Below are 25,351 nucleotides of genomic sequence, written 5' to 3' on the forward strand. Positions count from 1 at the left end.
TGACAAGCAGCAGCATACATTACCTGTCCAGGCTTCTTCTCCGCGCTGTCTTCACCCCCGGGTCCCGTGAACTCTATCTTCAGAATGGCCGGTCAGCTGACAGAGCGCTCAGCCAATGACAGGCTCAGCCAATGATTGGCTGAGTGTGGCCTGTCAGCTGACCGGCCATTCTGAAGATAGAGCGTGCGGGACTCGGGGATGAAGACAGCGTGGAGAAGAAGCCTGGACAGGTAATGTATGATGCTGCAAGGACATCGGTAACGATGTCCTTGCAGCCCTCGCTCAACGATTATCGGGCCGTGAAATAGGCCCAGTAAACGAGCGGCGATCTAGCAGATCGCCGCTCGTTTACATTGTTGATCGGGCCCTCCTCGCCCCGTGGAATAGGACCCTAATACTGGATGAAATGTGGCTGTGTACTGAAGTTACATACATTACTATAGACTGTGGCTCCATCTTGTGGAAAAGACATGGAAGCAACAGCTGGTCCTATCCCAAAGCATTTGCTGTGCAAACTTTCTCTGCAAGAATTGCCATTACTACAACCAAATCAATGTTGCCAAAGGCCTTTAGGCACAATATGGGTGCTGCCTTGTCTTTCAAAGGTGGGGTCATCTTCACATTTTTTAAAGAAAAGAAAGGAAAATAATATCCTATTTATATAAATATATCTTTAATAATTACTTTTCATGTCATAATAATGTTGGTGTAGTTTTACACTGACCTGTTAAACTAAATCCCAGTGTGTTGGTTAAGGTGGCACTTTGTCACTAACAAAGTACAGAGAGTGATAATTGGTTTATGATGGTGGTCCTGACTAGAGATGAGCCAACCCCCACAGTCGGGTTCATCAAAACTTAAAGCACTCTGCATTTGACTACTGGTGGCTTAAGAAGTTGAATGCAGCCTTAGGGAGTCCTGGAAAACATGGATACGGCCTATGGCATCCAACTTATTCAGTCACCGGTAATCAAATGCAGAGCGCTCAGGACCCAAGCCTGCTCAAGGTTCACTTGTCGCTAGTCCTGACCATTACAATCTATTTCCCCAATGAGAACCCAGATAGCTATTTCCAGGTTCTCATGCTCACACTATGTTGTTTGTGTAGGGAGGGAGTACAAAAAATAGGATGAATATGACACTCCTAGTTTAAAGATCTATCAATCCACTCTACTGGGAGCCTTCCTTAAAGGGGTTGTCCGAGCAAAATAAAAACATCATAACATATACACGCTGTCTCCCAGTTCCTGTGATCTCACAACCCAACAGGAGCTGCCCACTCAGCCAGTTAGTGGCTACAGCCATGTCCTACCTCTGTCACTTATGTTTACACCATCTCTTGCCGCCCTGTACATTTTTATTTTGCCCAGATAAACTCTTTAAGACATCAGATTAGGACAGGCTCAAAAAAATACATCAGGTGTTAAGGTTCATACTGATTCAAATATCACAGAATATTTAGGATGTTTATATATCAATGGTATTCACACAACACCATCAAATGCATGAGACTTTTTTGAGACCTTAATGTTTGGAAGACACATACATGGCTATTACAGGGACCTCATATACCATCCTCCAGTGCTTCATTGCAACAGATTTTCCTAAACTGACTTAAAACAATGTGAACATTTACAATGAAAAACATGTTACATATACCAGCAATAAATATCAATTGAGAACTAACTCACTTTTTCATATTCAGTCTGACAATTTCTCCATATTGAGGGGGGTCCTAATATCTTTAGCATACACATTATTTGCCCATGAGATCACATGTGTGCTATTGCGTACTGGCTTGATGAATATTGCTTCGGATATACATAGGTAGAAGGATTGCACTGGCTTTCCGATCTTTCTCTAGTATATTTATTCATATAATAACTACTATCAATGAAAGTTCAGATTTTTACAGACTATGCCCAGATTGGTCTGTTCATTTGCCTATTTCTACTGGGTCTGTTTCCCAGTCCTAATGGAAGTGTGAAATATGCTGAGACGGCAAGATACCATTTATTGCAGTGGTTGTACTGTATGTCTGTTGGTGTTTGTTTTATCAGCTGCCTTTGTACTGTCAAAAGTCTATACAAACCTTCACACCCAATCCTTTTATTGCTTCAGTGCATAGAAAATAAAAAATGAAGCAACTTTACGAAAAGTCTTTCTTCGTTTTCTCTTAGTTTTAAGTTTACAGCTCCTATGCAGACTTTTATGCCTCCATAGTCACAGACTACAAACAAACCCGCTTTTAGGCTCCTGCAGCCATGTGTTACTCTTTCACCTGTTTGCAAAAGTAATTGGAATTTATTTTATTAGTAGCCCATATGAATCAATTACATAACTATAGAGGTCAATTATTATTCTAGTGGTATGCAGATGAAGGAGCAGAGAAATACACAGACATCAGACAGACACGGTTGCACTATTTCAGGGTTGGACCCTCCAGAGAGCTAAGCAGGGAATGGGCCCCATAGGTCTAGCAAAATCTGATCTAGTAGACAATCACCACTAGGGTCTTGTACTCTAGTTCCTATGGGTTTGTCAGTAATCCATTAGACTTTATAGATTATGTGCTCAATGCTAACTACCTAAATATGAACCTGAATATGAATGAATTGAATATGGACATGCACATGCTCTGTATAAATGGAGGGTGGGCCCAGTAAACCTCAGCCATTAGGATGTATTTAGGCACAGTGACTTGAACTGTAGTTTGTATGACATGTAGAGAAATGCTTTAATTCCAGGTTATACTAGAATATATAATATGCTTGGTTAATATGAGTTGCAGCTATTTCCTCTATTACCTGTGTCCATTTCCTTTATATTCCTCTATGTATATTGTTTCTTTTAATATATAAGATGTATGCCATACAGAATAATTGTTTTAGAATCAGACTGATTATTCCATTTGTCCTCAGAAAGTACTATCCAGGTGAAAGAAGTAACATGAACTGTCATATGGGGTTTCCATTTTGTTCTGCCGCAGACAGCAGGAGGCTTCAGCTTGACTGTAGAGCCTGTGGTGTTGTTACATGACACACTTTGCAAAAGGGGACTTTTTTGTGAGCTGCTGAATATTATGTACACTGCAATGGAGGTAACACAACAGGAGTTTGGGTCTCCATATGATCCAGTAAGTAAAAAGAAATGTAATAATAAATAAAATCAGAAACTTGCACAGATAAAGGTTTTTTAAACTCTTCAATGTCAGAAGATTTTTTTCCTGGCACAAAAGAATTCCATGTGTTATGGTAGTGTTGACGTCTCCCAATGCTTCTCCTTTGAAGCCAAGCTGTAATTCTTGATGCATTTCGGTTATACGAGTTGAAGGTTAATCCAATTTAGCTGAAGGCTGAACCCCAGCTTCATGAAGATGTGTTTTAAAGTTGCAGAAAGATCTCTTGTTCTTTCAAGTTGGGATTTGGCAGAAGAATAAGAAAGAACTTCACAAGGTTGTGGCTGAAATGTCCTTCTTCCACACCAATAGGTCAAGTCATTGCAGAGATGCAGTCCATTTGCTCTGTAAGGATTTTTAGTGTCTGTAGAGGAGCCTGTAGGGTGGGAACTTTCCTGCTTTTAAATATACAATGTACTACTTTGTAATCCTCACTGCTTGGACACTGACAGTTCTCTGCTTGAGAGGCTTGATGCACTGGTGTATATGAGGATATCACACACTCATGGTCATGCTGGGTGAGTACTGTTCAGAGAAGAAAACAATGTTACTTTAATATGAGAAGTACTGGTACTGCAGCTTTTTCCTACATAAGTGAATAAAGCATTACAATGGGTGAAATTGCTGTTGAATACACTACAGATCTGAAAATCCTTATTTTCTTTCTTGTTATATGTCTAAACTCATGTATGCTCTTACTGTAGTTGACCTCGTATGAGCTTGTGTGGCCCTAATGATGCTGTGGAACACTTACGCTTTCACTTTGGAAGGGGTTTAAAAAATTCCCAGCCATCTCTCCATCATCACGAGGTGTTCCTGGAGGATTGTTCATCCCTGCCATGTTATTTGGAGAATTCTGTAAATAAAAAATGGATGCTCAAAAACGTTTTAGCAATTAAACTTTTTAAGATATCTTTTGCAAAGAGATGTGTTAAAAGTTTTGATTGTTCGGAGTCTGGGTGTTCAGACCCTGACCAATTTGCTACAATGAGCTGGGAGATCAGCTAGAGATCTTGAGCCGCGTATTTTGATGTGAACTGAGGCGACCATATTTTTGTAAACGAGGACAGCGTGAAATTAAAGCAGTACTCCAGCAAAAATCTTTTTCACACTAATTAAAACACATTACAAAGTTATATAACTTTGTAATATGCTTCAATCACCTAGATGTCCCCCTTCCCTATCTTTCCCCCCCTCAATCTGTCCACCAGGAAGGGAAGTAAACTTATTCTTACCTAATAACTGTTGACCCCAGTCTTTCCTGTGGCAGCCATTTTGTGACAATGACATCATCAAGAGGGAGGCGGGTCTAAGCCCTGTTAGACCAGCCTCTCTTTGTCAGATGACTCAGGTTGCTCATCTCTGATTGGCCGAACAAGATGTAAGCCATATAACAGTTTTACAGAGTAAGTTAGACATCACAGGAGACAAAGTGCATCATGGGAAAACCCAAACCAGGAAGTGAAGAAAAATGAAGCCACCAACTGGAGGTTCAGGGACCTGCAAACAGCGGGAAATTCAAACGGAGCAGACTCTAGAGGGATGGTAAATGTAAAAACTATGTTTGATTGATTGTTTTTTTTTTTTTTATCAGCGATAAAGGAGTACCCCTTCAACTAATGCAATCACCTTTTAGTAAGTATAGGTACAGTAGTGTTTATGGCGTCCATCACCTCTTTTGCAAGGGACTATCAGGATCCAATGCCATGCAATTACTATCTTCAAAATAATAAAATATTTTGTGAGGGTCAAATTGTCTAATATGTGTCAGACACATAAATAATTCTCCCTTAGGCAAAGAGAACTGTTCTTAAAGATCCTGAAAGGACGTCAAGGAACCCCCTCCATCAACTGCGCTACAGTCTTGACCCCTTTCTCTATCCAAGAAGCAACCTGTATGTCTGGAGGCACTGTAAAGGAGCTTCTATCTTGCGTCCACCAGCTCTGAAGCATGGATACCTGAGTTCTTAGGTTATAATTGGTTAGGCACCCCCATGCAATGTTTAGTCATGATAGCTAAAGCTAAATGAAGTTGTTTCTGATGCCATATAAACCGGGGCATAATCTTGTAAACTTGAGCAAAGAAAGAGTATGGGTAGGGAGCGAAATAGGTACAATATTTTAGGCAAAAGAAACAGTTTAATGGTGTGTTCACACCTACAGGATCTGCAGCTGATTTTCTGCAGCAGATTTCATTTAAATAACTGAACACAGCATCAAATCTGCTGCAGATCTGCTGCAGATCCTGTAGGTGTGAAATCACCCTAAAAGAAGAAATCCTACCCACCCAGGATAATTTGTGCTTTGTTAAATCAGCTGTTTCTCTGATCATGCTTAAAGGAAGAAGGGCATAGTTGAGGGCATAGAGCATACTAATTGGGTAGGATAAATTAATACCAAGATACTTTATTGCTTTTTGTTGTCAATCAAATGGGAAAGCTGACTTAAGCCGTAATGTTGTTTCCTATGTCAAGTGCATTAGCAGAAGTTGGGATTTATTTTTGTTGAGGTGATAGTATGAAATTCGTCCAAACTCAGATATAAGTTTCATAATATTTGGTATGGAGGATTTTGGGTAAGCTACTGCTAAAATAATGTCATCTGCATAGAGCTCAATCAAAAGGGTTTGGGAGTCAATCCTAATTCCAGATATTTCAGGATGGGTTTTCTTAGCCTGCGCTAAGGGCTCAATGGATATTATAAAAATGAGGGGAGATAAGGGGCAAACCTGCCTTGTTTCGTTTGTAATATTGAAAGGGTCAGACAGGACTCCATTGCAAAATACTTTAGCAGATGGAAACGAATATAATGCTGCTATGGCAGACAATATATTACCTCTCAAGCCCATCATTTTTAGCACTGTGGAGGTGTACAACCAATTAATGCGGTTAAACACCTACTCAGCATCTGGGGGCCATCGCTAAGGCAGAACGTTTTTCATGCTTCAAATCAGAACAATACTAAGTCTCCTGCTTGAATTGTTGCATCCCTGATGGCCTTTAATATAGCCCATATGATCTGGGCCAATCTAGAGATAAGTAACTTAGCAAATATTTTGAGATCATTCTTTAGCAGAAAAATGGGATGGAAATTTGGGAGTGATCCAGGTTCTTAACCGGTTTCGGAAAAGTAACAATTAGGGCTTGTAAGTTTTCTTTGGGCATGGACCCTGCGGCCACTATGCGGTTAAAGGAAGACAAGAGAGATGGGACTAAGGTTGGGAATAGTTTGTAATAAGTGTTTGTAATAAGAAAATTTATAATAAGTGTTAGAAAACCCATCAGAGCCAGGCGCCTTTTTCCTTTGCGAGGGATTTAATCACTTTACCTATTTCCTTAATGGTTATGTCCTGGTTCAATGTCTCCAGCTGTGACTCTGACAGCCTGGGCAAATCAGTGGAGGTAAGAAAAGCTTGTATTTGCAAGTCTAGTACTGGAAGGATTGGTATACACTATTTGATCAAATGGTATTCTAAGAATACATTTTTTTTCTATGGCAGTATTGCAATTTAAAAATGGCTATATTATGCATAAATCTTGGCATTTACAATGTGCTTTGGTAAATCTTTTATATTTGCTTCTGTATTTCAGCCAAGACATTGTATACCTGTTTAATTACTATTGGATATGTTGGCAATTTTTCTGATGTTTGTGCAACATGTCAAAAGTATGCTTGAATGACTTTTGTGTGACTTTTTGCCAATTTGCACCTTGTGCACCCTATGGGCAGATAGGGGGTGGGGAGGCATGTCTTCCACATGCACAAAGTTTATCAATATTTTAGGCCCAAATTATCCAAAAAATGGCTAAAAATTAATGCCAGCTCTGAGCTGGCATAGCTTTATTTGCCTGCAGGGTAGCAGCCTTTGCTTAGCTGGGTTTATCAAGAGGAGCGCACCACCAGATAAATCCACCAGCGAAAATCTGGAAAAATTAAAAATAAGTAAAAAATATCAGCTCTTTTGATAAATGTGCCTCAAATACTTCAAAAGTTTTGATTGGTCTGTGTGTTCAGATCCCCAACCATCACTAGAAAAAGCTGAGAAATTGGGAGGACAGTGAGCCTGGGAATGAATCACTCAGTCGAATGCTCCTCCCAACCAACACTCAGGCCCTGAGTTATTACAACTTTTAACATGTCTCAATGATATTAAAAAAATTTTGTTGACAGTTACACTTTACCATAAATAGATATAATGTGCAAATTCCTACACAATGGCCCAAAAATCAGGAACATTTTTGTTTCAAACAGAAAGCAATGAAACAAAGTCAATAAAAGTTGAGCTACAGTTAGTTGATATTTGTCAAAAAATAATTTTTTGCATCGCTGCTATAACATTTGAAGGAGAAAGGGTGGGGGAATGGAGGGGGAGCAGTTTTCTGTGTCTTCAGCAGAAAGCAGCAGACTTGGGGGGGACGGAGATAGTAAAGGTAATGCAATGTATGGAAGGAATTGTTAGTGTCCAGGAGGGGGTGGGGGATTTAACATGTATTTCATTTAAGTGGAACACCCCTTTAATCTATCCAACCCCAATGCTGTAAATAGTTCCAAGTTGTTAAACTTAGCAGTTGAACTGCGATACAGTACCTTTGGCAACACATCCATATCTCCAGAGCCTGTAAGAAAAAAAAATGAACGACAAGACATTTAATTAAGAAGTACAGGTCAAAAATCAAATTAGAATAGAGTTTACTTCACTAAATTAGAGGTACAGTCACCAAAGCTATCATTTGCTAAGCTACAGATATAGGCTGGGTTCACACTACGTATATTTCAGGCAGTATTTGTGAGGCTGTATAGCAACCAAAACCAGGAGTGGATTAAAAACACAGAAAGGCTCTGTTCACACAATGTTGAAATTGAGTGGATGGCCGCCATATAACAGTAAATAACTATATAAGTAAGTAAATTATTTCAATATAACAGCCGTTGTTTTAAAATAACAGCAAAAATTTGCCATTAAATGGCGGCCATCCACTCAATTACAACATTATGTGAACAGAGCCTTTCTGTGTTTTCAATCCACTCCTGGTTTTGGTTGCTATACAGCCTCACAAATACAGCCTCAAATATACATAGTGTGAACCCAGCCATAAAATGTAGCAATATACATTTCTTACAGTTAGGGCCAGGTAACAACTAACAAACTACCCCCCTGTGTTGATTAGTGAATAACAAAATGTACACGGTTATGTTTATAACATGGTGGGTTGTGTATTCATTGGTTAATAATCTAAACTGCAGGGGGTATTCAGCTATCCAGGTAAAAACAATTATACGATTCTCAGTACATAATTGTAAGCATGGTCCAGATTTATCAAAGTGTTTAAAATAGATACTGGTGTAAACTACCCACAGCAACCAATCACACCTCAAGGTTTCATTTTACTAATGCTAAAAACTGAGCTCTGATTGGTTGTTATGCACAGTTTATTTTGGTTGCTATTTTACACACTTTGATAAATCTTGGCAATAGGGATTAATTTATCACAATCTGCATCTGACGGAGATCGTCAAAAGGTTCTTGTGAAACTTTAGTAAATTGGATTATGCTAACCAAATGGGTGAAGCTTGGCTCACAGTGGGTATGGTTTACACAAAGGTGGCGTGGCCATCACCTTGCACCAAATTCACTTTACTTTACATCTGCTAGCAGTAGTTATAATCTACACCAGCTCTGAACTGGCATAGATTTCTCTGGCTGCAGCATGGACAGCCTGAGATGCACGCACCTCTAGCACAAGAATAAACAGGCAGAGGTTTACGTAAGACTGTAAGACTTGGAATTAATCATAAAAAGTTAATATATTCCATACTTTCTGCTTTTGTTTTTTTTTTTTTCCTGTTTGCAAGTGCTTTTTGTGTGGTGTCGCACCTAGAGAAAGCATGTGTTTTTTTTTTTTTTTTTAAACAAAAACCAAAAACATTATGGACCCAAATCGTGCACAGGTGAAGAAAAACACCAAAAACTAAAAAGTCTTCAGCAGAACTAAATCTTCAGCAAACATCTGGCTATGTGTGAAATCACCTTTAAAAGATACCTCTCACTTGGCGACCGCAGCAGAATCCTGCATGTGGGCAGTCCTTTTCTGATACGAGCATAGTACAGACTTTCTGGAAGCTCCATAGACTGTATTGTAATGCACTTACAATGCGGCCTATGGAGCTTCTGGCAGGTCCATACTATTCTTGATTTAGAACAGAGTGTACAGCCATGGGAGTTTTTAAAAGGGATCTTTCTGTGTGCACAAAATGGTAGGTACCCTTTAAGGGATCTAGTCTCAATGACCCACAACAGACACCTGGGGGAAAATTTATTAAAAGGCTACAATGCCTTTTTTGGGCCTGATTGGCGTAAAAATATTTGCGAATGGTCTTTTAGCGAATATTCTATGCGCATCGGGACGATCTGCGCCTCCTGCGTCAGTGGGGCGGGGAGGAGGTGTTACGGAGGGTGCAGCTGCATGTATAATTTTTCCGGCGTAGCGGCATCCTGAGCTGGTGTAGGTTTCATTTAATTTACACGCTCTGAGCTCCAGAGCTGCGGCGACATTTATAAGCCTGGTGTAAAAAACGCTGGACTTAATTAATGTCCCCCTAGGACTTTATAGAAAAGTAGTCCTTGCGCTCTGACCACAACCTTCTCTCCTCTCCTATCAAAAACGTACCCTCCTCTGGACACTCTAACTTCATACACATATAGAAACCTACACGCCATCAAAATATAACAATGTGTAGGTACTCTTCAGTCTTTACTGTACCCTTTACTGTAATCTCCCTCTTCTGTCCCAATGTGGCTTCTAAACATTACCACCATAACACTCTTAAAACCACCCTGGACAAAGCAACCCTCCTGACAGGGTGTATACTAATGTGTATGGAGGCATCCCTCCTAGTGATAGAATTTCACTGCCTGACCTCTTTATTTTCAAAGAGATAAGCTGCCAGTCTGGCTGCGGCTTACCCTCTCCCCAATAGAAAACACATGATTAGGCAGCCCTGCCAAATGTTTATTGGCCGTCAGTATAAACTGTATGGGAAGGGGGTCTCCAAATGGATGACGCCATTGGAAATGAGGGTTGAGCGTGATGGAATTTCACTGTCCAACCCCTTTGTTCAGAAAGAACACAGGAATGTTCGGCTGGAGGAGGGGAGAGATTAAGGGCACCCTTAAAGACTAGGCCTCTTACTTCAAAGATAAAATTGACAATATCCAGTCTGAAATTATCTTTCAGTCCCTTTGTAGTGTAGATCCTCCCATCTTTTGAACCTGTAACAGAGGATGATGTGTCCAGGCTCCTATCCCCCAACTATCTGCTCTTGTGACCCTTCCCTCACACCTTGTCCAGTCTCTCTCCCCTGCTGTCACTACAACTGTCAGCTGTCCATTAAACCAATGCCTCCCCTCTGTACTATACACTATAAAATCCTTACTCTCACCCACAAAGCTCTCTACAGTGCCTCAGTACCATACATTTTCTCTCTCATCTCTGTCTACCATCATATGACAGCCTCAGAAATCTACACTAGCTCTAGGGCTGGTGTAGATATTTGCTATCATTTATGCAAGTTAGCAGTTGGAAATCATGATAAATAAGATGTGGGAGGAGGCCACGTCTCCTTCTCACCTTGCTGTGCCCCCTACCCGCCCATTAGACAAGCAGGGCGGGTAGGGGGCACAGCAAGGTGAGAAGGAGACGTGGCCTCCTCCCACATCTTATTTATCATGTGTTGGTGAAAAATTGTGACATACTCCTGGGTGCGATTGATAAATTCCTCAGAGACACAGTCCCAACACCCACATTTTCAAGCATGCCCAAAACACTCAGGCTTATAATATTCCCTAAATGACTTTCCCTACCCCCTCTAAACCTAGAGCAGTGTTCCCCTATGTTTCATGCATTTACCATGTTCACACACACACACACACACAGATTTATGTGCACAACTCTATTTATATATGATAGCTGGACCATTACACAAATAAAGCACTTTCAGTCTTTTGTCTCAACCCTATTCTTCATAAATTGTAAGTGTTTGCTAGCAGGGCCCTCATTGCTCTTTCTTTGGTAAATGGTGTGTCATTCTGTAATGTCTCAGTGTCTATATATGTGCCCACACAATTATAAATTGCTCTGAAATTTGTTGGCGTTATATAAATAATCATTATTATTATTGTATATCTTCTGTGTGCTTGTTCAGGAGCTGCAGTTAGACTCATTGCCACTAGATGTCACTATAGTAACAAAGTATGCAGCTTCCCTCAAACTGCACATCCACCACAAACATCTTCTATCTGGATGTTGTAGTATTTCATGACATTTTATTTTCTCTTGGGGTTTGAAATAACACCATTACTATAACTCTTTTCTGTTTGCACAGTTTTCCTCCTTATGACTGTTTTAAGAAGACTGGGAAGTAACTCTTGGAAAAAAAAAGAATCTATATTATATTTTGTGCTGTGATTCTTCATGTTGTGATGTTACTTTTTTAGAAACAGATGTAGAAGCCGCACAGATGATATTTATTTTGATGTAGATAACATTTTTTGTTACTGTATTTTCTCCCTGGTACAGTATCCTCAATGGTAAAAAGTTAAATGTCAACACATACTAGCAGTTTTTTGTTGTTGTTTCTGATTGTTAAAGTGAATCTGTAGGCAGCAATTTGGGTTCAAGCCTGCTGACACTGATAGCGTTTAGACCAAGGAAACACCCAGTACCCAGAGGCTTTTCCAAATTGCTGATAGGCTGCAAGCTGGAATGCCTCCTAACTACCCCTCCCCTACTCCAAGCTGGGTAAGAGATGGGACGAGGTGTTACAGCCCTCAGGACTTTACACACAGGCACACTGACATGGGACCCTCAAGCGACAAGCTTGCTAGCATCAATGCACCCTCCATTTTAGATGACTCCCTGTGTAGTTCCCCTTTATTAGATGACCCACTGTGCAGTCTTCTCTTTAGTAGATGACCCCCTGTGTAGTTCCCCTTTAGTAGATTGCCCCCTGTGCAGCCCCTCCCTTTAGTAGATTGCCCACTGTGCAACCCCCCCTTAGTCAATGGCCCCCTTTTGAAGTCACCCCCTCAAGTCCATGGCCCCTTGTTCAGTCACCCCCTTAGTCCATGTCCCCCCGCAGCTCCCCTAAGGTAGACAAACAGGTAGAAAGAAGACAAAAACTAGTGATCTGCAACTAAAGTGAGATAAGTTGTGGGTGGTTTGGATGGCCATGGGCCCCCCAGGAGCCAGTCACGTTATAATCCACCACTGGTGCGGGCAGTTTGGACTGTGATATGCAGCTGACAGATTAAGTAGAGAGGTAACGTCATATAAATGCATTTAATCAATGAACCTTACCTAACGATCCATTCATATGATGAGGTTCCATTGCACCCATTCCTCCCATTGGGCCGTCAGGACCAGGACCCATTGGGAACTACAAAAAAAAAACAAAAAAACATTGTTCACAATATCCTATTTCAACATCACACAAACTGTAGCTTGACAGAAGAAAAGTCAATATTTGCAGTTCTACTTCCTGCTAGGTGATTAGATAGTGTCAGGAAATTTGTTTTGGGCTCAACATGGCCCAATAGGCCAAAATGAAATAAATTTGTGGAAAGCAAATTACCTATTTAATGTTGCAAAATACAGAGGCCTCTGAAATTTATGGCAAAATGTGATTAAAAATGGGGCAAGATGTACAATACCAAACACAGAGCTAAAATATATCAAAAACATTTGAAAAACTTTTCATAAGTGAGCCACCAGTCCACCTGGTAGCTCCATAGTGAAGGTATCTCAACCTGAAGAACTAGGGAGAGGACATTTTTTTACATGCATGAATTATTTTTTGAACATGTGAATAAATAAACAGGATGAAATACTGCCATACTGTCATGAATACGTCGGCCCCAATGGTTACACAGTCAGTCTGGGACATTCAACCACAAATAGGGGTTATGTGGTTACTGTTAAAAAAAAAAAAAAGGCAGACATTGATTGTCATGACATATACTCACCTGAATCTATTATAAATTGCCACCCCATACTGCTCTGTCCAGCTGTTCTGTCCATTTAGGTGGCATGCTCTTCTCCTACTACAAGACCTGGCAGTCACCTCTTCAAATGTCAGACTGTCAGGTGCCGCCTGCATGTGATGTCTTCTTGGGGTCAGGTTAGTGAGTCAATGGGTAGCCAACCCAGCCCCCAAGAGACAGAGAATATGTATGGATTCGATGTGCAATCAGCAATTTAGCACTTTGGCGGGTTTTTGCGCTTTTGCTGTTTAAAGTGCAAGGAATGTGATCATTTAGTAGTTCGGGCGGTTACGCATGTGGTGATACTAAATATATTTATTTATATTTATAAAATTGGAAAACGGGGGTGATAAAAATTTTTAACAGGGGAGGAATATTTTTTTTTATTTATGATTTTTTTTTTACACAGTAATTAGAAGTCCCCTGGGGGACTTCTATATACACAGCATTGATCTATCATAGAGATCAGTGCTGTGTAAATAATACAGCACTGATCGATTAGATCAGTGCTGTATTACTCTAGTCTGCTGCAGACAAGATCTATCAATTACCGAACCAGGATCAGCATAATTCCGGCACTGAGGCTTGGTGGGGTAAGTCGAACGGATCTCCCCTCCACGATAAATAGCCAATTAGCGCACGCTAACTACCGTGGTCCCGGGCTACTAATCACTAATGATGTCCGTGCAGCCCTTGCTGCCTATAGTTGGCCCGTGTAATTGCTCAGTAAATTGGTGCCGATCTAGCACATTGGCGCTCATTTACACTTTATGATTAGCCTGTGTAATAGGACCCTAACTGTGTCAGGATCGCCGCAGCTCCCGACAGTCACTTGTGGCAGCAAAAGGGGCTGTCACCCCTGCTGCCAATAAATCCATTTAATTTTTTTTTTTATTATCGTGATATTACAAAGTTATTATTATTAATAAAAATGTTTTTTTTTATTGCTCCAGAATACCCATTTATGTTCCCATAATGTAGAAATAAGGGCAAATAACGTCCGCTGTTGCAAAACAACTGGCATTATTAATGAGAGATAGCAACATTATTGTGAGACAGTAGTGAGCAATTCCCGTTATTTGCCCTTATTTTTACATTGTGGAAACATAGGCTTAATAAGCATTCAGATAAGATGATCATATAATTAAGATGAGGGGTAGCCAGGAGAAATAGTGTCTGGGAAATCTATCTATTAGAAACAAGGGGCATGTGCTTATGGTTGATCTGGTGATCAGGTTTGTATCATAGTTCATACAGTGTTTTTTTTTTTTTTTTTTTAAGAAAAGTTTGTGTTTGTTACTTTTTGTTTATTACTACAAATGTGATGTATCTGTTCTGTATACAGAACCATAAATTGAAAGTCCACAGACACCACCACCCATGCACCTTTTATAATACTGACATCTTTGTATCTTACAGAATGGCCTTTTGACACGCAAGTCACCAGAGCCTGGATGAATCTGATGCATGCTATTAAAAAGTGCTAAAAGATAAATACTTAAAGGGAACCTATCATCATGAAAATGCTACCTAAACTATCAACATTGTGTTATAGAGCATCAGGAACTGAGCAAATTGATAAATAACTTTGTGGGAAAACATTCTGTAAAACTTGTAATCTGTTGATTAAAATCCCTGATCATTCTGTGATAAGACGTCCAGTGGACAGTGCCACTCAATGGACTCAATGGAATTTAAAAGTTATTCTGAATCTTTTCCCTTAAAGAGGGCTATCAATTCGCTCAGCGCCTTCTGCTCTATAACATGATGCTGATAGCTTAGGTAGCATTTTCATGGTGACAGGTTGTGGCCTGTTGTGGCCTGTTGGTAACCTTTATGTACAATGTAGTATATTTAATTATTTTCTACTGGTGGAGTTATTAGCTCCTTTCTGGTCCTAATAATGTTTATAGAAAAGCATAACTAGAGGTAATAAATGAAATTTTATGATGTTTTTTTGTCAGCTTTTGCACCTATTGGCGTATGACACTTGTCTGTGTATTTGCACAACCCTGCCAACGTTTGCTCAAAATTTTCTGTTGAGAAACCTGACTACCTGGCAATTCGCAGCATAAAATCCGCTATGATACAGTGTGTGTGAAGTTACCCTAAGGCGAGGCTCATGCACAGTAAAATAAAAACAAAATTAGGCCCCAATTGTGAAAATAAAAGAATGTGTTAATGGCTATGTTCACACATAGTATTTCTGTCACTCTATTGGTCTTGTTTCAATGAAAACCAGGAGTGGGTTAAAAACACAGAAGCTGTGCAAACCTTTCCATAATAATTTTGCCCTGTTAAGTTCCACCCCTGGTTTTGGTAAAATGGCTACCCTTTATACCTATTTTACAGCCATTTTTTCTTTTAATTTTACAAATGTGAATCTAGCCTAACAGTTACACAATCAGATTCCTTTCAATACTGGAATATGTCTGTATGAATTTATACATCAAATAACAGTACTAGCATTTTGTCACTGTTTGCTTTACTTACATTTGGTCTGCTTCCACCAGGCCCTATAGGGTTCATCATTGTGTACATGTTCTCACTGGAGTTTGTAGAATCTGGAAAGAAGTAAAAAGATATAGGCCAAAATACTTGATATTCATTGTTAAGCAAATTTATTTTATGCTTTATATTCAGTGGCTAAAAACAACGCTCTTGTGAGGCTGAAATATATATTGAATATAAGAGTATATATATATATATATATATATATATATATATATATCCTGTAAATAACAATGAAATCAAAAGAAAAATAAATTCAAAGAGTAAAGAGCCCATCTATACATAAACCCTTGTGTCCACAGAAGATAATTAGAAAATATGAAATTCAGATCTGTCTATACTATATAATAAGCATCTCAAATTAACCCTTGCTTACTTGCATCAGCTTTTCTGAGATTTCTGCGTCTGTTATATTCATGAAAATAGGAAATAGATATCAGCGAAGCAGGCTTTTTTAAAATGGTTATCCAGTGTTAGAAAAACATGGCCACTTTCTTCCAGAGACAGAACTACTCTCGTCTCCAGTTTGGGTGGGGTTTTGCTACTCAGTTCCATTGAAGTGAATAGAGTTTAATTGCAAACCACACTTGAAGTGGAGACTGAAGTGGTGCTGTCTCTGGGTGAAAGCGGCCATGTTTTGGTAACGCTGGATAACCCCTTTAAGGTTTGTACAAAGCTGAACAATCGGCTTTTGAATCCCACTATGTTTTCCAGCCGGTCCTCCAGATGTATCCACCTTCTCCATGGGGAGGGCAGGCAGCGGGATTTGAAAGCTGACTGCTTGGCTTGTACAAATCTTGGCAAAGCCCGTTGCTCATCTCTAATAGGAATGGAACCGATTTTTATATTGCATAAAATTCTGCACCAGATCTGCTGCTTGTGGAAGTACCTTTATTCACATGTGTTGTAAGCCTACACAGGAGCCCAACAGTAAAATATCTACTGGTATTAGGAATGGGTTTGAAAAGAAAAGCTGCATATGTTTAATAAAACCTCTAACATAAAAACTGCTGACACAACTTCCTTATATGACTGTTCAGGACGGACTCTCCATTCCTTCCTTCTTTCTCCTGTTCTCTGTCCTTAGTGACCTAATTTCTTCAGACACATCCCAAAAGCAGATGGAAGAAGTCAGTTCCTGCCCAAAATATTAACTAGGAGACCATGCAAATGCTTTGGGAGCCTGACTGTCCGGATTAAGCTGTGTCAGGAGAACATTTATCTCTGGGTTTTGTGTACCTGAACAATTGCTATTTAAGACTTAAGTTCCGATATTTTTTCTATTCAAACATAACTGTTGGTCTAATGCTAAACTGCTATAGTTGAAATAATGCTGCATACAGTAGTAAATGCATTACAATAATAAATACTAGAGAATTTAGATGTATTTATTTCTCTTGGGGTGAATGCACCTAAATAAATATGATGACCTGTCTGGTGCAGATAAGGTCATAAACTATAATAGCTCACAAAAGTACATTTTTATTGTAGACTTGAGAATGTCTTCATGTAATCTTAAGAACATGGTGCAGCCTGGCTAAGCTTAGCAGTTTAATAATAGTATGTATCAAAGAATGATTACCTCCGGGACTGGGCATTATAGGTGTGCCAGGTGGACCTCCACCTCCTGGAGGACCCTAAAGAAACATACATAAGTTTTGTTATTGGTATGATATTGGTAAAAAATAAAATAGATGATGTTACAATTCTGTGAGTTTTCTCTTAAATTATGCCAACCTATAACAAGCTTTAAGGCTGGTACAGTATAAGGCTTTTATAGGGCAGTTGAGTTACAAGGTAACAAATACAGTGAAACCTCCCAGGCAGACCACTTCTTTGAGAAGACCACCAGCCCTTCTAGATTGATTTTTCCTGTTATTGATTTTTTTACCATTATTTCCTATGGACAAGATCACGTTTTTGAGCAGACTATTTAGCTGAAGACCCCCATAAAAGACCAGAAGCAGGATTTACATGTTAAAATTGCTACTCGACAGGGCTGACAGGGCCATGATGAAGAAGGAGGCTGTACGCAAGCAGGACAAGAGAGGATGGAGGGCGGAAGGAGGAGGCATGGCTGAGCTGGGAAGAGGAAGAAGGAGCGCCATAGCATCCAGGAACAGCACCCACAGTGGAGCCATGTGGGGGTCAGCTCCAGTAGCCACCGGGACACCCCAGACTGGACCCCCCTCCTTTCTTGTGTCTTCCTTGTGTCCTCCTAGTGTCTTCTAGATAACACAGATACAGAGAAGCTGTGCCTGTGTCATCCGTGGTGGGTCCCGGCAGTCACGCTCTGGTGCTGACAGTTATCTCTATAAATGCACGACCACAGCATCTATAGGGCTATGCATCTATGGACACCAGAGCACTCAGGCCTTTGGTATCCTGGCTACCTACGGAGACTGACATGGAGAGGGGAGGCCGACAGGTAGAGAAGGAGGGGATGGGGTGTTCTGGCTGTTTACAGAGGCTACATGTTAAGGATGTGATATTTTGTATATTTAGTGCAGCCATTACAATATAACCTTCTAAACAATTAGAGGTGTTTATATTCCTTAAAGCTTACTTATTAGTAAACACTAGGGCTAAGTAAGTAACTCCTCTTGTACATTAGCCAATTAAGTACACTCTTGAGGTGCATTCATAACATACAAAGATAGAGGGAAGGGCTGACAGGATGCACTGCCGTGATTTCTGCCCCCTCCCCCTCTTCTCTGCCACCAACAGCTGATACCAGTGATGTACTGTAATAGAATGGTGTATAGAGCTAATACCAGTGATGTAATAGAATGGCGATACAGCTGACACCAGTGATGTAATAGAATGATGTATAGATCCTGATACCAGTGATGGAATATAATGGTGTATAGAGCTGATACCAGTGATTTAATAGAATGGTGTATAGATCCTGATACCAGTGATATAATAGAATTGTGTGTAGGGCTGACACCAGTGATGCATTAGAATGGTGTATAGATCATGATACCAGTAATGGAACATAATGGTGTATAGAGCTGATACCAGTGATTTAATAGAATGGTGTATGGATCCTGATACCAGTGTAATATAATGGCATACAGATCCTGATACCAGTGATATAATAGAATGGTATGTAGAGCTGACACCAGTGATGTAATAGAATGGTGTATAGATCCTGATACCAGCGATGGAATATAATGGTGTATAGAGCTGATACCAGTGATTTAATAGAATGGTGTATAGATCCTGATAGCAGTGTAATAGAATGGCATATACATCCTGATACCAGTGGTAAAATAAAAAGGTGTATAGAGCTTACACCAGTGATGGAGTAGAATGGCATATAGAGCTAATACTTTACTTATGTTATACTGCATTCAATTCCAAGAATAGTTTTAGGGCTGGGTGATACTTCCCATATGTGGGTTTGTATATGGGTTTGCTGTATGAATACTGTCTCATTAAACACATGATAAATGACAAAATTGGGTGGTCGGCTCATAGAGGTTTTATAGTATGGCAAATTAGCAAGAGTGTTAAACAAAAAATATACTTTATGAGATATAGTAACCAATATGAGTGCAGCTTTTATTTTTACAAAGGGATGTAAAAAGAAGCATCTATCCTCTGATTAGATGCTATGAGCAACAAGGGCAATTTTCCTGCTATGCACTCTTGATAAATTAGGCCCTCTATAGACTGGCAAAACAGTACATTGGTTTTTAACTAAAACCCCACTCCTGTGTCCCATGTTGGATTTATTGAGAGGTACGTGCCTTAATAAATCCAGTGAATCTGAGGCTGCCAGAAAGCAACCTCAAGAATCTAAGCCAGCTCTGGCATAGATATTCACCATGATTGATGCCTGCTTGCATATTAAAATGTTTGCAGAAGAAGGCCACACCCCTCTGTGTCTTTCTGCATCTCTCTTCCCTTTTAACTCCTTCAATACGAAGCCCTTTGATGCCCGGATGTCCTGGTCAAATTAGTGCAATGTTCTTTATGTTCTTTTAGTTTTCCACCTACAGGGCTGGTTGGGGTGTCATTTTTTCCGCCATGATCTCTAGTTTTTATTAATATCATATTGGTGTGACAGAAAACTTTGATTTTTAGAATTTTTTTTTCTAATATATAATTATTTTTTATATTTTATATATAATATCTTTATTTTTTATAATAGGCAAGGGGGTATTTTAAACTTTTATTGAGAGGGGGTTAATAAGGTTTTTTTTTAATACTTTTAAAAACTCTTTTTATTACACTTTTTTTTTTTTTACACTTTTTTTCACAGTAAAACACGCAATCATTAGATTGCATGTACAGATCTATGCTATGCCATAACATAGATCAGTGTAGACTGTATGCACGCAGACTGTATGCACAGATCACCCCAGCCCGTCGGTACATGTGATCGGGACCCCTGCAGCCCCGATCACTCAGTGACAGAAGCTTGTTCTATCACTGAGTACCTTAAATGCTGCGATCGCTATAGATCGCAGCGTTTAAGGGGTCAATGAGATACAGCTGCGGAATCGCAGCTGCCTCTCATTACCCCTGGCCCCGGAAACACTGATGTGTGCGGGCCCGCTCTCACTGCAGCGGTCCAGCACACATCAGAAAGCCCCTGAAGTCAGGAACGTATATATACATTCCTAATCGCACAGGGGATGTGCAGTAGGAAGGTATATATATGTATTGCTGATGGGAAGGGGTTAACAAGCGGGGTGTACATTGGCAAGAAGTCCTAAATATTTGCACCAACCAGCCAGGTTGTTTGCAACTTTTTTCCAAACTACGCAATGATGATGCTAATCCCCCATAATGTTTATAATTTACTATTTGTATAAGAAGTGTTAAATTATTACGTGTTACAGAGAGGTGTAACACCCCCAAAATAAATAAATAGGAAATAAACTACTCACCACATAGTTTCCTGGTGAAGATGATGAATACGCTATCTGGATGTGAAAAATATAAAAATCTAGTTAAACATAAAATAAAGTAACATCAACCTTATTTAAACTAACAAAGGATTCCAACAACTGTATCATCCACTGAAAAGTTATGAAACATAAAGGAAAATTCCACTCCTTACAATTTGACCCAATATAAATGTGCATATAATACTGACTTGGGACCACTTTCACTTGGGACCTGCCCACTTCTAGCTTTGGCCCCACATTTGGTATATATACCAAAAGAAGCTCCCAGATTACACAATACATGTATCCATAGGCTTTCATTGTCTGAGGCAATAATGTATTGGCAATAGAAAGAGTTACAATAATAAGGCTATGTTCACACTACGTAAGAGACCGGCCGTTCCGTGACCCCGGCCGGGTCACGGAACGGCCGGTCTCTGGCCGGATGATCTTTCGGCCGCGGAGCTCTGATGCGGGCGCATCAGCGCGCGCCCGCATCAGAGCTTCCCATAGCACACAGTGAAGCAAGCGGCCGGAGCCGGCCACTTCACTGTGTGAACTGACAGGTCTTTGTGCGGCCGGAATTCACTGAATTCCGGCCACAGAAAACTGACCTGTCAGTTATTTGCGGGGCCGCACAGATGCCGTCCGGAGCGTATACGATGTGTGTACGCTCCGGCCGGGATCCCATTGAAGATAAGCTATGTTCCACACCGCAAAACTACGGCCGTAGTTCTGCGGCGAGAACTACGGCCGTAGTTTTACGTAGTGTGAACATAGCCTAAAAATGTAAGCGGAGTGGTGGGTATTTTTTTGTTACAGCAGCAGCATAGGTTGTGTAGCTGCCATGTGCAAGATTGTCCCAACATGCTCTCAACATGTGAACAGGCTTAACAGGCTTTCATTCTCTGTATATAGAAAAAGCTAAATTCTAAGAGAGCAGTGCATTGTGCAAGCTTACAATACAGATACATAGTTAGATTTAGGGTAAGCTGACTGCTGTTTCATGCTGCCTGAACCACAGGCATCCTGAAACAAAGTCAGCATTCAGTAACACAGCAAGTTATCATTTATTTGGCTTGTCATTGGAAGATCTTTTTTTATTATGGTAGGCTAGCCTAAGTATGATTTAGTTTTGTTTCAACAGTCATCAAAAAGCTTACCGAATTAGCATTGGGGTTTGGCCATGGACCTCTCCCTCCTGGACCCCTATAACAAAAAGTAATTTTTTTGTAATCAAGAAATTGACCCCTTATAGTACAAAACCAAATCAAACGTGTGCGTGTGCCTACATGTTCATTCCAGGCATTCCAGGTCCACCTAATGAATTTGGAGGAGGTCTCATTCCACTGCCGTAGTTCTAGGACAAGAAGAATTATTTTGTAAAGAGGTTAACATACTTATTATTATTTAGTCTATTCAACTTATGTAAAGTTATATCAATACAGCAGTAATATAGCTGTTCCTAACAGGTTACCTGTGGTCCCATGCCTGCCATGCCTCGCGGCGGGTTCATTCTTTGCATGGGTCCGCCCATGTTTGGATGTCCTGGAAAACAACCAATAGTCAAAAAAAATGTATCAGACAAAATCTGTAATATGGCATTTATATCCATATCATAATGAGTGCAGAATATAGGTAACAAAATCATAAGCTGAATGCAATTAAGCAATTATAAAAATTACTAAATACAACTTTACATGTAATGAAAATACATATTGGGAAAAATAGACAAGAAAAATGTAAACAGGTGAAAGAAGATAATATTTTAAATACATTTTAACTGAATATACAGTAGATAAAATAAAAATGTAACCCTAAAGAAAAAGGGCTTAGTTAAAAAAATCAATTGCCTGCCTGTACCCTTGCCACTGCTATTGCTATCTTAGTGGGCCAACAGCGATCATCACTTCCCAGTCCCATTGCAACACAAGGAAATGCCTGGCAGTCAGACAGTGACTGACATTAGTGGTGGCCTGCCTAAGACAATGGTTGACCGAGTGGACATTTGTTTGTGTCGCCAGGAAGTGGTGATCTTGTGGGGAAATTGGGCAAGTGAGATTATATATATAAACTAACTCTGGACATAGAGCGGCAATTAGCTCACTGCCAAATGAAGCAAGTACTTAGACTCATCCGGAGGTAAAGGTAAATGTCCACATGTATAGAAGAAAATATATGTATAAAAAAAGAGTCTCAAGCACAGGAAATATGTTCAAAATCCCCAAAATCTTTTATTGGTCCACCAACGTGGAGTAATTAATTAAGGATTTGTCAGATGGACATTCTTTTTTCTATACACACATATCTATCTATCTATCTATCTATCTATCTATCTACATACCGCAGATGAAATAAATATTGAAAAGAAATGAAACCATATACATCTATAAATTAAGTTTTGTATCACAATGACACAGGTATGATTCTGGCCTATTCTTTCACAGAGATGCTTTGTAAATCCTGAAGGTTCTGTGGGCTCGTTCTATGAACTTTGAGCTTTAATTCCTTCCATAGATTTTCTATTGGATTCAGGTCAGGAGATTGTCTGGACCATTCTAGCAGCTATATTTTCTTTCTCGGAAACCAATTGAGAATTTCCTTGGCTGTGTGTTTGGGATCATTGTCTTGCTGAAATGAATATGACTAATGCTTGGTTTACACGGAACGCTTATCGTGCTAATTTGCACGATAACGATCGAATTCGAACGATAATCGTACGTGTAAACGCAGCAAATGATCGAACGTCGAGCGAGAAATCGTTCATTTTGATCTTTTAACTTGTTCTTAAATCGTTGTTTGTCGTTCGCAAAAAATTCGCCGATCGTTCCGTGTAAACAATCGTTCACTGATTTTACCTATGTGTGAGATAGGCTTAAGCAATCGCAAAACGATAGGAAAACGAATTTTCTGTACGCTATATTGTTCCATCTAAACGCTGATTGTTATAAAAGAAAAATCGTTACTTAGAAATCGTTAATCGTACGATTTGGCGAATTATCGCTCCGTGTAAACCCAGCATTAGGGTCCATTTACACAGAAAGATTATCTGACAGATTGTCTGCCAAAAATTTAAAGCCAAAGCCAGAAACAGACTATATAGAGATCAGGTCATACAGGAAAGCCTGAGATTTCTCCTCTTTTCAGATCCATTCCAGGCTTTGGCTTCAAATCTTTGCCAGATAATCTGTCAGATAATCTTTCTGTGTAAATGGACCCATAGCATAACCCCTTAACATATGGCATATGGTAACACTTATCACATGTATGAAACCAAAAGGAATACAGAGGAATAGTTGGGACTTAAAGCGAATGTACCATTAGGTACATTGCTTTAAGTTTTTGCATGAATAGATCGGCATCAGCTCGTGCATGCTGGTGCCATGGTCCTATTTTTAACTGCAGCCTGGATCCTGCACACAGAGCCAGTCTATTTCCAGACAACATCCCAGCCTGAAACTGTGGGGGCAGGCCCGCCAGCTCCAAGTGTGACGATCTGCCCTCCTATCTTAGATGTGGCTCCATTAGAATCAATGAAGCCACATCACAGAGGGGAGGGGATTTCATCACACTGGGGGCCAGCGGGCCTGCCTCCAGTGCTTCAGCCATGTGTGGAAATCAGGGCAGCGGTTCAAAAAAGGACAGCGGCATCGGCATCCCTGCGCCGATGCCAATGCATTCATGTAAAGAACTTAAAGTGATGTAGCTGATGGAACATTTGCTTTAATACAACTATATGCAAGAGTCTTTATTCTCATTATTGACCTTTGATAGCATTACATGTTTCTACGTAGACTCTACAGAAGTAAGGAAAAACAATGCACAATACCATATCATAATACTTCAAAACCTGGAAAATCTTGTTTCATCAGTTACCATACGTATTGATTGATTTTATCTGTGACATCCAATATAATTTTTTTTAACTGGAAGTTTTGGCAGATTGCACAAATGTTGAAATCTCATGATAATCTTTGTTTATCAGATGTATAGATGTGTAAAATGCATTTATGAAAAATGAATTTCTAAATGGTGGGATGGCATACTGGGGATTCTTGTTCTGAATTTATTAATGTTATAAGATATTTCCTAATCATATCAGAGAAAAGGTTGCATATATGTAAGCAAGGGAACAAACAAAGTTTGTTTGGGCAACCATGATCGCCAGTCAACCTTTTCTAACCCAAATTAGCTCAAAAATGAGAACCAAACACAAAAATACTGTGTGTGAACTCAGCCTCTGATGTTTCACACACAGAATCCCAAGAGTTGCGCCACATGTGAGACCCTTCTCATTCTCCTAGTACTGTATTCATAATACTTATTCTAGACATGGATGCTGGCCAACCCTCAGCAGTCATTGAAGGCATTACAGCAGGTAGAAAAGGGCACATTATGTGGTCTAAACGGCTGTGAATTTCCAATGCTGGTGCCAGCTGCTGAGCAGCGCCTCAAAGGAGAGGTAATGGGACTCTTAGCATCGTCCCTATGCTCCTCCCGCTACCTCTTCTCAAGCAAAGTTAAAGTCACCATATGGTGTTAAAGCAGCGTTCAGCGATTCTAATTCATGTACTTAGGATACACTACACAAGTACTCCTTAATGGCAGAGAAGGCCTGTCTGGGGAGTGCTCAGGAAGCAGTCTGCTCTACTTTAAAAGGCTGCTGTAAAACGCAGCCCTGGTCTTGGTGACACAGTAATTATTTCTGCACTTTGTCCTTTT

General features: G+C 40.0%; 1 protein-coding gene across 2 annotated transcripts in view; it reads right to left on the reverse strand.

The window, feature by feature from the left end:
• Positions 1 to 249: 249 nt before the first annotated feature.
• SSBP4 (single stranded DNA binding protein 4) overlaps positions 250 to 25,351 on the reverse strand; it is a 426,420-nt gene continuing 401,318 nt past the window's right edge. For both annotated transcript variants that reach the window (XM_069962485.1, XM_069962486.1), the window contains 10 exons: positions 22,107 to 22,177; positions 21,922 to 21,989; positions 21,793 to 21,838; positions 20,630 to 20,665; positions 17,311 to 17,365; positions 15,711 to 15,781; positions 12,535 to 12,613; positions 7,766 to 7,794; positions 3,933 to 4,034; positions 250 to 3,703 (listed from right to left, as the gene is read on the reverse strand). In XM_069962485.1, coding sequence (XP_069818586.1) covers positions 3,674 to 3,703; positions 3,933 to 4,034; positions 7,766 to 7,794; positions 12,535 to 12,613; positions 15,711 to 15,781; positions 17,311 to 17,365; positions 20,630 to 20,665; positions 21,793 to 21,838; positions 21,922 to 21,989; positions 22,107 to 22,177 — 587 coding nt within the window. In that variant the 3' untranslated portion in view covers positions 250 to 3,673. The remainder of the gene's footprint in view (positions 3,704 to 3,932; positions 4,035 to 7,765; positions 7,795 to 12,534; positions 12,614 to 15,710; positions 15,782 to 17,310; positions 17,366 to 20,629; positions 20,666 to 21,792; positions 21,839 to 21,921; positions 21,990 to 22,106; positions 22,178 to 25,351) is intronic.

Source organism: Dendropsophus ebraccatus, chromosome 3 (genome assembly GCF_027789765.1).
Source record: "Dendropsophus ebraccatus isolate aDenEbr1 chromosome 3, aDenEbr1.pat, whole genome shotgun sequence".
NCBI lineage: Eukaryota > Metazoa > Chordata > Amphibia > Anura > Hylidae > Dendropsophus > Dendropsophus ebraccatus.